The 17767-nt window shown below is 32.6% G+C and overlaps 1 protein-coding gene across 1 annotated transcript in view; it reads right to left on the bottom strand.

Moving 5' to 3' along the window:
- Positions 1-17545, bottom strand: part of LOC127732881 (uncharacterized) — a 38192-nt gene extending 20647 nt beyond the window's left edge. The window contains exons 1-2 of the mRNA XM_052242064.1: positions 17469-17545; positions 7748-8117 (exon numbers count right to left, since the gene is read on the bottom strand). Coding sequence (XP_052098024.1) covers positions 7748-8117; positions 17469-17482 — 384 coding nt within the window. The 5' untranslated portion in view covers positions 17483-17545. The remainder of the gene's footprint in view (positions 1-7747; positions 8118-17468) is intronic.
- Between the last annotated feature and the right edge of the window lie 222 nt (positions 17546-17767).

A 17767-nucleotide genomic window follows, 5' to 3' on the forward strand; every position in this document is an offset into this window, starting at 1 on the left:
GTAAGATGTGGAATATTCGCCAATGAGACAACAATCCATCAGAACAAAGGACAAGAATGTTAACAATACACAGATCAAAGTACTAACTTTACCGTACCGTGGAGTAGGCTAAAAAGAGCCCCAAATTGTGAAACATTTCAAAACAAAAAACATATTGCCACGAATACCAATATAACGGTAACAAGATGTGGTATGCTTGCCAATGAGACAACTCTCCACCAGAGACTAAATGACATAGAAGTTAACAACTATAGGCCAATACGGTCTTCAAGAATGAACAAAACCCATACCGCATAAACAGCTATAAAAGATCCCAAAATGACTAATGTAAACAAATTCAAACAAGAAAACTAACGGTCTGATGTATGTACAATACAATAAACGAAAAACCAATATGATTGATATACAGCAACAACCGACAACCACTGAGTTTTCTGACTTAGGACATACTGAATGATCCTTACAAGTTCCCTAAATGACAAAACCACATTAAGATATAAGTAAAAGGAACAAGGTTTATGTGGGGGTCTCATTAGTGGGGTCTGATCCCGGATCCCGCTTATTATTTTGTCAGAATCCCTTATCCCGCTTATCATTGCAATTATAGCGATTGTAATTTCACGTGTCCCTCCCGACTTCGTTTCCCGTTTTCACGCAAATAATTTGACTTTCACGTGTCACGCTTAGAAAAAATCGGCCAATCCGGCGTCACGATTAGACCCCAATGGGACCCACTTATTAGGCACAATGTTTATTTCTACCTATTCTGAGTGCTATTTACTAATGTCAGAGTACAGATGCATATTGAAAATATTAAGAGTTACGGATTAAAAATGCATGAAGTTTCTCAATTATTAAATGATTTAAAATGAGATATTTTTAGAATATTCATTAAAAATCACTTAGCAAAGATACTGTTGTTTTGTTACTTGTTCGATATGCGTCGGAGTAATATATCTGCACTTATATCAAAAGCAGGTTTTTATAGCAGGTAAATGATAAGAGAAAGATTTTTCAATGATTTTAGTAAAGTGAAGATTTTGATGATCGGATAACAGAAAGATTTATTTATTTTTACTATGAGATTGTTACGATAAGATAAAAAGTAACTTGGTTCAACGAGAGTTATTTTGCATCATATGCTGCACGATAACCAATTCTGTTCTAATTATTTCGATTCAAGATTTATCGTAGCTTTGTCTGCACTTCTCTCTTCTTATCGTCTGCTTCTGTGTTCATTTCCGCTGCATTAACGATGATGTCCCAGTGATGATGCAACCTCATTATTTATTCATCACTCTTACCTCAGGTGGTGATCCAGGATTCTGAAAAGGGGGGCTGCAAGCCAACGTCTGGAGTGATACTTGTAAAAAGTATTTGCATTTATCATATTTGAAGTTTCATAACAGAAGACAGGACCACTACTCTCCTCTAAAAGTCGTGATTAGAAAATTACGGAGCGTCTGTGTAGGGTGATATTGGCGAAGGGAAGGACGATAATGTTGGGCCTTTGTATCTGCAGATATTGCATAATACTGGAAATTTTTAGACAGTAAAACAACAGAACCAACCACTAGCAAGCGATTTCTTAAACTTACAAACAAAGACAAACAACAACGACCAACACATGTCCCATATAGCATGACTTGATACAAACAAACACTGTGGTGGGTTTAAACCCGGTTTACATGCACACAAACCTCCCCGTTTACTCATCTAGACCGTATATTGTTATAACCAAACCCCCCACCAACCCCGTTTACTCATCTAGACCGTATATTGTTATAACCAAACCCCCCACCAACCCCGTTTACTCATCTAGACCGTATATTGTAATATAACCAAACCCCCCCACCAACCCCGTTTACTCATCTAGACCGTATATTGTAAAATAACCAAACCCCCACCAACCCCGTTTACTCATCTAGACCGTATATTGTAATATAACCAAACCCACCACCTACCCCGTTTACTCATCTAGACCGTATATTGTAATATAACCAAACCCCCACCAACCCCGTTTACTCATCTAGACCGTATATTGTAATATAACCAAACCCCTACCAACCCCGTTTACTCATCTAGACCGTATATTGTAATATAACCAAACCCCCACCAAAAAGAAAGCATGCACAGTCAAGCTTTCTGGCATATACATTGTTTTTGTAGTACATGAAGATGATGAACAGTTTATGAAACTTATTTAAAAAACTGCTTTGTTAATACCGGTTTGTGAGTTTGATATAAATGGTTTATAACAGCAAACTGGCGGTTAGGTCTACGAAATAAAAACAAAAAGGAATTTGGTGTATATAGTTCATGACAAAAATTCCTCTTAACGCAGAGCAAAGGCACATTGCACTTATGGCTTTTCTTCGTCTCAATATCACAAGGAGTCCTGTAATACGGTATAAAAATTCACATATTTTGTTTAGTTCAAGATGCCCCCTAAGTGTATTGTTGCCTTAACAAAGTGACTTCTTATTTCAGCGCGTGGAAGTTTTGTGTCATCCGAACATTGAATTGTAGTTCATTAAACTTGTTTGTGTCGAAAGAACAGGAGTTTTTGTGGCATGAAATTTGGTGATAGAACCTGTTCTCTGTAGACAATATATAGGCATAATGCATCTTATCTTCGGGTGATTTTTTTTTTGGGGAGAGGGGGCTGTCAGGCAGAAAATTTGTTTTACTGTTTGACGCCAATAGACATGGTTTCAATTTGTATGTCTTGTTTTTATTTTCTTAGTACATAAAATTTGTTTTTACTTTAATAAAAAAAAAAACAGGAGCACAACATTTGTTTTTGATTCTGAATGTTGATTTTTTGGAAACGAACTATCTTATTTTACTTCCCTACTGAAACAAATTATTTTTTCAAGAAATTTAGAATAAAAAAGATGAATGGTCGGTGCCCTATATAAACAGTATTGTCAATAATTGTTTTGGCATTGTCATAATCATTGTTTATGTCCGTGGCAAAATAATTATTTATCAAGCGAAGTAGAAGTAAGGACGTCATATCATAATCTATGCTACCATTAGAACAAGAAGAAACACAGACGTTTGTTTAGGTCTGCATCAACATGCCTTTTTAATTACGGTACCAATTTACACACACTCGGATTTTATTAGTCATAACTTTGTTTCATCTGAGAATGGAATGATGCAAAATAGCCAAAATCGTCATTAGTTTATCATAAAGTGTACACAATGTCAATAAGTCAAAGGAACTGTCGAATAAAATGGAAACTATTTTTAAACTTCACAGGTAAAAATGCATTATATAATTAACGAAATATGCTTCATAAATTTTATGAATGACTTAGAATTTTATCTTTCTTTTAGTATGCATGTTACGAAAAGAGAGCATAGAGAACGACGATTCGTGTCTTGCTAAACGTCCAGCGAGAGCTATCACAACTACGCTTCCAACACAAAAAAGTATGTAATTTCAAATCATCGAACTTGTGTCAAAATTTCAATTTCGAGTTATCTTCCCGAATATGTATGAAATATTTGACAATTGAAGATCTGCAAACGCCTCCGGGTGCGGGATTTTCTCGCTGTGTTGAAGACCCATCGGTGGCCTTCGGTTGTTTTCTGCTCTTTGGTCGGGTTGTTGTCTCTTTGACATTTTCCCCATAAATTTCAATTCTCAATTTTACACATAACACAAACATTTTATATTGTGAAAATTAATTTCTACAAATATAAAAAGTAAAGAAACTACCTATATATCATCGTTTATATATGAATATGTATAATTGACCATTAATTTAAAGAATGGGGAATCGGAATTCGAGAGAAAACTAAAATAAAACAGACCGCGAAAAGAGAATAGTTAAGAATAAAAAAAAAAAAAAAGTAAAAAGAATGTACAAAATATTTCCTCATATATACTGTTTTTGTTCATGTCTATGTACATATAACTGCAGGCAACCAATCTGGTGATATTTGTAAACTGAACTAGAGTTGTCCCCAATTTGCTAAATATTGTAATATTTTGTGAAAGGTCGGAATTTGGAAAACAAGACTATTTTGTCTGTTCATTTTACATTTGGTCTTCATTGCAGGGAAACAGATCTTCTAATTGGAAGGAGGAAGCACTAGTTAAAATTTAGATTTTTAGATTCAGGCAACTTGGACTGACTTTCCCGCCTGAAATGTTGGTTAGACCGCACACTATGCAAGTATTTAGTATACCGGTATCAGCTATTAGTTATTTAAAATGCATCATTTTTAGTGAAAGTCAATAGAGAATAAATTTTATTTTTTATATCACACTAACTTCAAAAGACATTTAAAAAGAGTCTTACATACCGTTAACCCTTTTTAAGTATGGAATTTATTTTCGTAAAGAGATGACATTTATGGCCTTTGTGGTTACGCAATTTTGAGATAAGTAATTAAGTCACCTTGTCAAATACAAAGTGAATAAAAAGGTGAAGGTCGAAGTATGCCTTTAGTCTAGCCATGAATAGTACTGCATATATATTTATATAGGAAATGTAGTTGAAATTATGCAAGACATTTGCAGAAATTTGGTTCAACCTTAGAATCAGTTCATTGAGTGTTAGTTATTACGGCAATGTCAAACGAGAGAATGATAAGAAATTCAAAAGTTTATAGATTATAAAAGGTTGATGGGTCAATTCGAATAATGTGTAGCCCGCACTATTAAAAAGAAATCACACAACTCAGGAGGGAATTTAGTTCACAAATTTTTGAGTTTGTAAAATTTTGTTGTTTCAAAATATTGTGTTTTTTATCGACATAAATTTAAAAAGTTCCGCAGTAAAAATAATAAACATCACAAACGTTTTGTCATATTATATATAATGAGTTTTGTAATTGTTTTCACCAAAACACATAATTATATAATAAATTGATTTCAAATGCGCAGTTGTACGCTAAAGTTTCTTGGGATATAATAATTGTACAAACTGTAATAGAAGACAAAAAAAAATCGAAATATGCAATAAATTAGCAAAACTATGTTAAAACTTTGCAGTTAATAAGTGCACACTTTGCGCAGTGCTATGAACTTTTATATAAACACAGAATCAAGGCATTAGTAACGATTCATCACTTCATCTCCTTTATCATGTTTATGTAAAAATATATATTTCAGGGCAATAATCAGTTTATAAATACTATTTTCAAATTTAAGACATCAAAGCTTTACTTTTGAGACTGGTCAAACAAAGGGGCTTCACCTTCTTTTCATTTTAACCCCAAGGGTGACTGGGAATAAGAAATATGATCACCTTTGATCTTCTTCCGACCTGCAGTTAAACCTTTGCCAAAGTGAGATGTCAATATAAAAATAGTTTGGTTGTGCGGGATGTATAAATACACAACCACGTCCGGTCAGAATATGGGGACGTACATCCGATTTCTCCTCTAGAGAGAGAGAGAGAGCCAGGATATGTGCACGTCAAAAATTCTTTTAAAAACTCTCTGAGAGGTCAGTAGGTGACCTGGTTAAGGACGAAACTTCTGTTCCTATCTTATATAATTATCCTCATTTTCTAGCGGCAGTCTAAATTTGCTGCCCTTCATCCCGGTCGACCCCTATAACAGGACATACCTATTGTATTAATTGTTAATTTGTTCAAGTTATAATAGAAAAGCAAAGGATATGGGGTACCATCCATGACACAAAATCAGTACATACATAGCAAAATAAACATAAAAAGCAAAGGAACAGTGTTTTTCATCACAGAGTCAAAGGGAGGCCTTCGAAACGGAGCGAAAAAAAAACTCCCATCTCACTGCAAGTTTAAGACGGCCTTAGCACCGGCTTAAGCGGAATTCTTTTCAAAAACATACATGAAGTATTTGCCACTGGACATAAAGCAAACAACAATCATCTAATCAATCTTTTTCATTCTAAATCAACTCATCATAGATACCAGGATTGAAAATTTGTACGCCAAACGCGCGTTTTGTGTACAAAAGACTCATTAATGACGCTCGTACGAAGTTGAAGAGCATTGAGGCACCAAAATTCCTAAAAGTATTGCCAAATACAGCTAAGGTAATCTATTCCTGGTGTTGAAAAACCTTAGTATTTCGACAATGTACAATGTAGAAACATATATATTTACCGCGCCACACTATTTAAACGATATTTATCCACTATGTTTTCAAACTTGATATGCGAGGTTTACCGAGCTTGTTCAAATAAATAAATGGGCATGTAGGGACACGTAAGGAGACAATAAATCCAAGGATAGTAATGACCAAACGAAACACACAGTGTTAAAAAATAGACAGGACTGGTATATTGACAAGCTCTTAATCGAACGAGTCTAAAACTTTGTGAATCTACAGACATTGTCATAGATCTGCCATCAACTTCAAATTAGCCAATTAATTAAAACTGTGTTATCTAAATACAAATGTATGAAATTAGTCCATTGCTAATACAGACAAGAATTATGTCCAGAGGACAACATGCCCCGCTCCTATTAGTTATCAAATTTTTAAATCCAGTAAACCGAGAAATCTGGATCAAAGGTCTTATTTGGTATAGATATTAGATATCTTTTAAAGTTCATCTCACGTAGATCCTCGACGTCATAGTAAACTCTTGGTAGATAGCTGTCTCATCTGCAATCATACCAAATTTTCTTATCGTTTACACTTAAAGCTAAATAATTTACCAGATTGACGAACAGACGGACGCACAGACCAGAGCATATGATGTTCCTGAACTATCGAAAGCTAGGCTTCATAAAACGTATCAAATATTACCATATGCTTTTTTAATCTACCAATACATATGGATAATCAATACTGAAGGTGTAATCTACCAATACCTATGGATAATCAATACTGAAGGTGTAATCTACCAATACCTATGGATAGTCAATACTGAAGGTGTAATCTACCAATACCTATGGATAATCAATACTGAAGGTGTAATCTACCAATACCTATGAATAATCAATACTGAAGGTGTAATCTGCCAATACCTATGGATAGTCAATACTGAAGGTGTAATCTACCAATACCTATTGATAATCAATACTGAAGGTGTAATCTGCCAATACCTATGGATAATCAATACTGAAGGTGTAATCTACCAATACCTTTGAATAATCAAATATTGAAGGTGAGGATGCCAAATGAAATGACTTTCGTCCGATCACTTAATTTGTTAAAAAAAAACTCCATGTAATTCAAGGAAAGCTTTGTGTTCAATGCTGCGATTTTCAAAACTCGTTATCATATTCAAATCTAAGCTCCTTCAATCTCATACGGAATTACCAAAAGACAATATATTTATATCGCTGAAGAAATATATCAAATAAGTAAATTGTGTTCATATTAACGACATAAAACCAATTCACTCAATATACTATTTTCATATAATCGACTTTTGATTCCGGATTATATATTTTTTGACATGTTATCTACATTGTTTCAGGACATTCTGGTACTCGGTCAAATATGAGCAGCATAAAAAAGTAAAGTCAACCTAACAACCAGTCCAATTTTGGGTAAAACTTAACCGGTTTCTAAATTGCACCGATTGTAAGCGAAAAGAGAGAAAAAAGCAAACCAAAGCCCACATTACACTACAGTAACACTGCAGTATAACAGAAATGAAGATTTTTCAATGTCCACAAAAAAGGGGGTGAACTTATAAACATCGGCCGAGTAAGCAGCTCCTGCTCCATCATGTTTGCACCTGTCGTGTTTCTCATGAAAAGTATGAAAATAGTTAATATATACTTACGACTTGGAATTTAGATGGACCTCCAAGTTCTATGTCATTTTCACCTTCACCGATGAGAGTTTTGTTTTGACGAGTTGAATTTCCATATAATATTCCAAAACAAGTGAAAACAAACAATACAAACAAAACACAGTGTCCTAAAGTCCGGAACATTTTAGGCTTGGCCGAATATCGTCTTAGTGTATTACAATCCCAACACGTGTTTTGTGCAGGTATGAATTTCTGATGATATATTTTATCTATATGAATGAAACCTTTCTCACAATCGCGATTACAACATTTAGTACATGTGTTATTTAATGAACTATATATTCCATATGATATAGCTGAATCGTCCTGGGAATGTTGCGGCGCTGTTCCGTCTCTGATCCTAAAATTAGAAAATAATTTTAAAGTTGCGAAGTCATGTTTTTCAATTTTCGATACAAAAAGTCCTTACAGAGTTACTTAAATACACATTTGTAGTAATTTTCTCGTTTTCACAGCGAGATCATTTTTCAACTAATTTGAAAATTATACGTAATATGAATTTACCTTTGATAAAAACAAATTAGGTTTTCTCCGTATCACATATTGTAAACACAATGATCTTAATTGTAAAAATACATGAAATGATTCTTCATATCACTGCCTGGCTATCCATGTAATAAAAAAAGTCCGTTATCAGAGAATAAAAAATGTACACCCACTCTAACAGGGGTTTATCTAACCGGAATATAAACATTGGCAGTATCTACGGGTCAGACAATGGCATTTTGCCTGATAGTGTTGCATTTTGTACTGATGGCGAGAGAAATATCGTTAGTAATGATAACAGTATCAAAATGGGTAATTCCGAATGTATTGTAACAATAATCAAATATTTAGCTACATGTACTCTATCTTTATATAAACTTATATTCTCTATGCAGATCAAATGAATATACGTTTTTTCTAAATGTGGTAAAATTTTATTTGAAAACACAGAAGGTGGAATAAGAATGGTTAGACGGTTTTATACTAGAATTTTCCAGATAAAAAAATCAAATAAAGATGTTGTTTTTTTTTTTTTTTGGCAATGTTTGACAATCAAACAATTATGTATAAATTAGGCGTTTAAAGACTTTTAAGAGTAAGATTACAAATCATGCTTTCGAAGCTTTAAGAATTCATAGCTTTACAATAATTTTCCAAAGACGAGAAATGCATTTTTGTCATGTGATCAACTCAACAAGAAATGTTTGACCAAGTGATAAACGCCAGTAACGAGTCCCAAGTTAGGAACTACAAGATTTATACGGAATATTTCACCGACTACAAATTCTGCTACTACTGATGATAATGACGTTTCTCGTTTCAGTAAGCATTGAAAAGGGGCGACAGATACCAAAGGGCATTCAAAATGAACAGTGGCGGAAATGCATAGGATAGAAACCAGTACAATGTCGCAGGAAAATGTTTACAAGTAATTAAAATTTGAAAGGAAGGTTTGAAATAAAAACATATTTTCTGTATGACTAATTCATCATACCAGATCTATAATAATTAATGCTTTACGGTATTTATAATGTTTTAATTGGATTTATAATCAGCAGAGATAATATTTATATCATGCCATTTCGTGCAGTTAACATGTTGATCGAAAAACATGTTGCTTCTGGGATGTTATTGATGTACAAAATATCTAGACTCATTTATTGATAACAAAGTTACATTGCGGTTAAAAATACCACCGAAAATTGATTTACAGATCAGATTGTTTTGTTGTAATTTTACCTTTGATTCCTGTAATTAGTAATATTAGAGCACCAACCGGTATAGAACTTTAATAATCTTGTGAAATAATCTACTTAAAAGTTAAACCGATGCTAAAGTAATTGCGTCCGTTATAAATGAGTACAATAAATCCAGTTTCCTCGTGTAGGGAGTGTACGACGCTTTTTGCACGATAATGAACTATTGCAACACCTCTCTAAGGGGTCAACAGTAGGCATGTTGCATGGTAAAATTTCTGCTCCTATCGAACATAGTACTCTCATTTTTCACAAGCAGTCGACATACTTTCAGAATCTACCTACTGGACCATTTTCATTACGCAAAAAATCAACTTGTTAGAGCAAAGGACCTGCCATTCTTTTTTTTATGATATCAATCTTGAAATCACAGCTAAACCTTCAACATGGTGCAAAATTTGTCTCTTCACTTCAAGTATAGATGGCCATCTGCACCGGTTTTAGGTGAAGTTTTTGTTGGACGTCGATCACGCTACAACTGTGTATTAGAAACCCACAAAATCGGGATCATATATACAAATTATAAAATATATCTGACAATGAAATCCAACAAATATGTCAAAAATAAAGTTCAACACATGCGGTTATAACAAATACAATATATTTTTATCAGTCTTTAATCCAATAGTTCACTTTCAATGGTACATTTAATCGCGATGTAATGTTGTTTGTTTACCCCAATACAAAGGTAGAGCTTTGTTTCTCAAAATACAGAATTAAGCTTTGAATTGTAAGAGGTTTATATATAATATGTTTGATTGTTATCAACTTGTATTGGGCTTGAAAGACGGTAACTTTATTGTTTTATCCTCACTGTATTTGAGAAGAGCACAACTTTTATATCCCGCTTAAATACCATGTACTGCCTACAATCCCGTATTTATAGTGTGACATTAAGAAAACATATGCATGTCGTGGTTTATAATCTAAGATTGAACTATTCTGACGATTAATTCGTATTATGATGTAATTTTGAATTCTTGTGTGTAAATACCAGCTCGTAGACTGAAGGGATAGACAATAAACAATTGTACATGTATAAAGCAAGAAATTAACCTTTACTTTTGTGTTGAAATGTATCTTTAAAAGTTTCTATTGTCAAGACTATTCATAGTAGTTCATTTTATATGAATCAAATCTGGTTAAAACATCAATGAAATCCAACCAAATGGATAACATAGCCAAATGATATCTAGAAGGCAATACACAGTCTTCAACAGTAGACAGATGTCTATACAATATATAATATAAAAATAAGAAGATGTGGTATGATTGTCAATGAGATAACTCTCCACCAGAGACCAAATGACATATAAGGTTAGCAACTATATCATGTATGGGTCGCCGTATGTCCTTTAACAATAAGCAAAACCCATTCCACATAGCAAGCTATAAAAGGCACCAAAATGACAAATCTAAAGCAGTCACAACACTTACACATAATTATACAAATCAATCGATAACATTTCTGTCCGACTTCAATCATTTTAACATTTTTTTACATGTATGAATTAAAATTTAATTCGTCCAGAGGATCAAATAGGGATCTTAATAAACCCGAGAAGACAACTGTTTATGAGACAGGGAACTTTCCGTTCCTAACCGCAAATAACCAACCAAAAAAAAAAAAAATTAAAAAAAACTATATACAACCTCGACTAACAAAAAATTAAAAAAATAAAATAGATAAAAGAATGACGTAAAAAAAAACCATCCCAATTAGAAAATCCGAATTTTGAAAGAATTTCAAATATGATAATTTAGAATACATGTATATTGTACGTTATGAATGAGACACCTAAACACAGCATTATTACATAATATACCGTTTTTTTTTATATATATATGATATATCAATATGCACATCGTCAATCAATCATATATGTTTTAATTGCTTATTTAATGCAGAAATACGCCGCTACGGGACTCGATAATTGGCGTAACTGAAATTCTAGTTTCCAGAAATGCACCGGAATACTTCTACAAGTCAAATATGACTTTCACTTTTTTTGACATGTCTGCGATAAAATGTCAATGAACGTATGAATATTCGCATCTGCAGCAGTTGTTAAAAAGAAGCTTGTGTTACTCAAAAGTACATAGCACATACAAACAAAACAGTTACGTAACGCAGTAATGCCTTTAATCTTGCTATTAAGAAATTACCTACAATTTAGGTGTGTTGTTGTTTTGAACATACACTTTATAATTAAAGCATATATATTGATATTACAGTGGTACATAACACTACAGGGAGATAACTGTAAAAATCAACTGAACGTTTTAATCACGTTCTATTGTTAAGGAAATATTAAGCTTTTCAATGATTAAAATTAGAGTTGTCAAACTGCTATGTATCCAATGAATTTTTTCCGATAAAGTGTGTGGTTCAAGTTTTTTGATTTTTTTATATATTATGTCAAAGGGTCAAACTAAAAAATATTTTGTCAAAAATTTATTAAAATTAAACGAGCCCCAAATTAATTTTAGTCAAGATGGTTGGTACCACCTTAACGTTACTTAAATATATTTTTCTGAACATTATTTTAGGGAATATTTCACAACCACTTGTCTCTTATTTTATTTTTTTTTACCTTAATGCATACCTTTATATAATGGTGTACAGGTAACAAAACAAAAATCAGAGTCTTGTGGAATATTGTCATGAAAGATAACATAATCGATAATTCTGAAACTAAAGAAAACCAAACGCGTCACATAACCTTAAAAAAATGAAGAAGATACCAATGGGGCAAACAAAAAGCCACAAGTCGGACAATATAGGCTGAGTTTCCCAAAGACTAACGAAATCCGGAGATAATCTGAGTTTCTCCGGAACGGTAAGCAGATTATGCCCCACTATTGTCCCTCGCCTTTTTAAAAAAATCGTCTTACGTCAACTTAAATGTCGCTCCCGATTTTTTAGTTTGCATGGCCGAAAGCTTTGGTATCAAGTGCCTATTTATATAGATTGTTGTTGTCCTTATTTTGTCCTCTGGGGAGCGATGTTTTGTCCTCTAGAGTTCGATGTTTTGTCTTCTAGGGTTTGATGTTTCGTCCTCTAGAGTTCGATTTTTTGTCCTCTGGGATTCGATATTTTGTCCTCTAGGGTTCGGTGTTTTGTCCTGTAGAGTTCGATGTTTTGGCCTCTAGGGTTTGATGTTCTGTCCTCTAGGGTTCGATGTTTTGTCCTCTAGAGTTCAATGTTTTGTCCTCTAGAGTTCGATGTTTCGTCCTCAAGGGTTCGATGTTTTAATCTCGTTTCAAAACAGCTTATTTGGTATCGTGTACACTTGTAATTTATTGTTTTAATAAAACTTTTAATTCTCCTTTTTACAAGTATGCATAATATACTACGACATACAAACACAAGTGCATGTACACATATGTTATGAAATGTCAATATCACCAGCTGTGAAGTTGACATTGTATTGATAACTGTGGGAATTTTAGACATAATCTCGGCTATTTTCGTCTGTGGTATCTTGTTCATCACTTCTGACTGTCGTAAATAGATTTTTAACCTTCATTCATACAATCAAAAAATCCGTTGCACTCCATATGGGGCCATCCTGATCAAAACCTGAGAATTTTTTGTTAACCTTGAAGAGGGTATCCAACACCTTGACTTAGAAATTTTATTCACTCAATTTACAGGAATAATTTCACTGGATACATAGACGTTGACAAGAACTAATTTTGATCATTGAGTAGCTTGATTTCTCTTCACTTATAGTAAGTGAATAAAACGCTCAGCTGATTTTTAAAGAGTTAACTCCCTTAGGTGTTCTGTACCTCCTAAACTGCTGCAATCACTCGCTTAATAAGAAACGACCAAAGACGTTTCATAACTTGTCCCAAGAGATGATTCGTTTACTTTTCCTTCCATATTAAATTGTAGCGAATAAGTAATTATTTTCCAAGTGGAAATCAAGACGACAGTGTATTACCACGCCGGAATAGTCCATTTGCCATTTACCGATTTGACTCTGTTGTTACACATCTTAAACATAAATCATTTCCCTTTGTCAATTCTAGTCTGGTTCTATTCCAGACAAAATAGGTTTCTGCCCACGCAAAGCATGATAAGTTGAATGTGATATATCGGAGTTTAAACCAGTTTTTAGTGAAACACAACTATTGGTATAACAAGTTTTTAGCTTAACAAAAAAATAAATCTAGTTAAATGATTTGAAAGCTTAAAGGTTACACACATTACGCACAGATAAATTTGCTCTTTCTGCAAGCTCTTAATTGTCAATGAAAATTAAATGCCGATTTCTTACTACAGGGTCAATTACTGGAATTTGAAAATAAACAATTAGAAAAAGCACTTCCGTTGTGGCGTCAGCCTTCCAAGTTTTTTTTATATTCCCTTTGATCCCCCTCTTTCTCCTCCGGCGGGGAGGGGGGGTCCCCAACCCCAAACACCATAAAGCGTTATCAGTTTACATACAAATATTATATCTGAAGTATGAATTTTGATTTCTCAAATGTATCGGAGTTAAATGACATTTTCCATAAAAAGTAAAGAATCTTTAAAATGGAATTCATTTTCTTTTATTTTCACGAAGTTAGCCGTGATGTGCCTACAAGCCATTCAAACAAAGTTATAACAGAACTATCACATTTTGATAAACGTATATCAATTTGTTTAACTAAACTAGTAGCATTTAGAAAATAAACAAATGAGCATGTTTTTCTATTTGAACAAATGCATAATATGTGACCAGAAAGATCCATGTAAATTTAACTAATACATACTTGAATAACATAAATTGATTAAATAGTTTTCTCAAATCCAAATTTAAATACATACATATTGTAGATATCATTTCTTTTACAAAAATCACATGTCTTACCTACGAGGTTATAAATAATCCCGATGATGCAACGTAATAACACATATTTACAGTGTGACATATGTACCATTGTTATATAATATCATAAATTATGACGCAATCGTAAAAAGGAGAGAATAACAGTTTTAGAGGTCATTTAAAAACCCAATGTCAAAAGTTTAATGGTTTGTATGCGGAAATGTAAAATGAAAAACATAAAAGCTTTTAGTATGTCAACAGACTGATATTATAATTACATTGCATGTTGACAAGTGTCTACAGTTTTTCTTATATATTAGACGTCTACACATTTAGTGTTTTTCTTTACAAATATGACAACTTTTTTCACATTGTAGACTCTCTTTTCCTTTTAGGTCTGTTTGTTTGATTTGTTTCGCGTTACTTTTCGTATACTCAAACAATGTCTTGGCGGTCACTCTTTTCCATACCGATGAATCAAGTACACCTTTGTTTTCTCGTAAAGAATAGAGTTTAGTGGGCTGCAGTGTTCTGCATTAAACATTAATCTTAAGCTTAAGTTAGAGTTCATTCAAATCTAACACCACAGTTCTCAGGTATTGTTCAAACAGTTGCCTGAACGATGCACAGCAAATTAATGTGTATTACCTAAATGTTTGCACATTTATAAAAAAAAAATGGTTATTACTGTTTTAAACTTTTATAGATATTAAAAGATATCTTGAATAGCACAAACAGGACTGATTGTACACAGGCTTCTGACTTGGTAAATATAATGGAAGATTTTGATATCATGGTTAACGAAATGTACAAAATGTGTGTATATAAGAATTTCAATGCTTCTTTTTTATTTTATTGTGCTGTAAAAGCCTTGACAGAAGCATGTTTTGTTCGAAGCGCGGAAATGTGTGCACAGTTTAATTTTACAACACTATAGAATTACAAAAGAAGTATTCAATTTTTATAATTACATTTTTATGCTACAACCATGAAATTACATGAGTAACATCGTGCCTTTCGTTTGTTTTACATTGCATTGCTTTGATTTTGTCACGAAGAGCACGTGCAGTCATAATATTGCATTTTATACGGAAATAAAATATAACTTTTGGAATGACTTGACCAATCAAAATAACGGAATCGTATAAAACTGCTTTGAAATGTAATTATAACTGAGTGAAATACTTAAAAAAATTAGTTGCTACTTACCAAGTTGTATGGTTATTCAATATCAGAAAATAATATCAAATTTAAATATTTATGTATTTCTAATACTTTCTATTTTTCAAATTACCCCCCTTTATTTACGTGGCGTTAATTTATTCCTCGCCTGTTGCACCACGCGATGTCTATATCCAATGGTCAACGGTTCTTCAAATTTTAATCTTGATCAACTGCACAATATGTATTATACTAGTCAAAGATATAAAAATTAAATATACAGCGGCAAAAATATTTTACCTTTTAAGATTATGTTGTGAAAAGGCGCCTGTATAAATATTTGTTGAAATCAATACCATGCAAGCATATAGTACATAAATATGTGTATGTTATTCATTCATTCATTTTATGATTTGTTTTGGTATTTTCATTCATAAAATTGATTCCGTAAGACGTAGGAGTGTGCACAATAACAGATGTTCATAGATCAAAGTCAATTCACTTCGATGATGCAATATTTTATTATGAATTTTTATGCAAATAAATTGTCAGGCGTAACTTGTAAATAGAACGTTGAGAACGATTATTTAATACATGTAAATAGTACATGAATAGATTTTCTCAATATCAAAATCAATTAAATAGAAAATAATAAAGAAAGTAATAAACTTTCAATGAATTCTTGCATAAAGACGATGTATTGAAAAGTATAATTATTTCGCAATAGACTTCATACTCGCAATTTTGATGTTGGTAAAATTGCACAGGATTTGTATCGGCATTGCGATATCTTTAAATCGAATTTGTGTAAACAACACATTTGAAGTCTTCTATCTTAAATATTTCATTTTGAATTGTTTATTTGCTATAAGTTAAGAAAAACACTCTCCACAAAAACATCTATGTATACATATCAATATTATTGTTGTAGTTGTAATTTTAATTTTTATGTTTTATACATGTGTATGCGTGTGTGAATGGCTTAACGTAGTTTCAGTATTCAGCCTTTCAGTGAAGACGCACAGCAAAACGTTTTATCGTACTTTTTTGTACCTATATCACTGTATCAACTGATCTCCAAGTTTCTATGGTTAATTCTCGTATCACGGCAGTGTGAAGTTTGATTAGAACTTATAAGCGAAGTCACGCTATGACGAGATTTCTATGATTTAACGAGACCAAAAATCTTAACTGGGACATTTTCTGTTTGATCAAATAGTTATTTTGCATTCCCTTTCACTTAAATTCAGTTTACGAAACTAACAGATCTTACTTGACTGACAAAATGACAGAAATTATTAATGTTTTAACGCCTAGTGACAAATATTTCATGTATATTCAGAACGAAATCAAATTATCAATCAATATGAAATTAAGATCTGGTAGGTACGTCGACCTGGGTCAAGGACGGGGAATTTGTGCCATAACAGACAATCAAAATAGAAATAAGACATGGAATAAAAAGCAACAAGATAGTCGTACAGATAAACAAAAAGACATGCGCGCAACTCCAAGCGACAACTTATGTAGTCTGAACCCGAAATAGTGCCCGGTGCTCCGGTAGGGTAGGAACATCGAACTTCGCATTATGGTGTGAATCGAAGTAATATTAAAATTACAAAATAAAAATTTCTAAAAAAGCATTTCTTAGAATTGGTACATATGAATTCCAATAATTATAGTAGAGTCTAAAATCGAATCACAAATACGCTTGTATGTGATTGTATATAAATGTTTTTAAAAAGGTAATCAAATCTAGTTACTTCTATTGTTACGATTAGCCATGTTTTGTTTCACAGATTTAAAAGTTTTGCCTCCATTCAAAGCGGATTTTTTTTTTAATTTAAAGTTATTTTTTTTTGTTTTTTTTTATTCATTTAAAAAAAAGGCTTATAATTTTAAAAGTGTTTTAGTTCATGTAATTTGAAAGACGCGACAAAACTATGACAAAGTATAAATGAATCTTACCTTGATTTATTCATGCTTGTATATTCTCACTAGTTAGATTTATATACTTACAACCATTGACATATCTATATGATATATATGATATACTATACGCCTGTTTAAACATTTGATGCAAGCATGCATATGAAAAACATATCAATTAAATCTATCTCTTTTTTTTTACATTATCACATTCAAACCTCATTTTAAGAAGATAATTTTACCTACTTTTTTTTGTACCAATCATAACGTTCTCCAAAAACTGTAATTTAAGCCCAAAAGGTGTAAAAGGTGATGTTCGTAAATTTCTTTCTTACATG

This window comes from Mytilus californianus, unplaced genomic scaffold (assembly GCF_021869535.1).
Source record: "Mytilus californianus isolate M0D057914Y unplaced genomic scaffold, xbMytCali1.0.p SCAF_29, whole genome shotgun sequence".
Classification (NCBI taxonomy): Eukaryota; Metazoa; Mollusca; class Bivalvia; order Mytilida; family Mytilidae; genus Mytilus; species Mytilus californianus.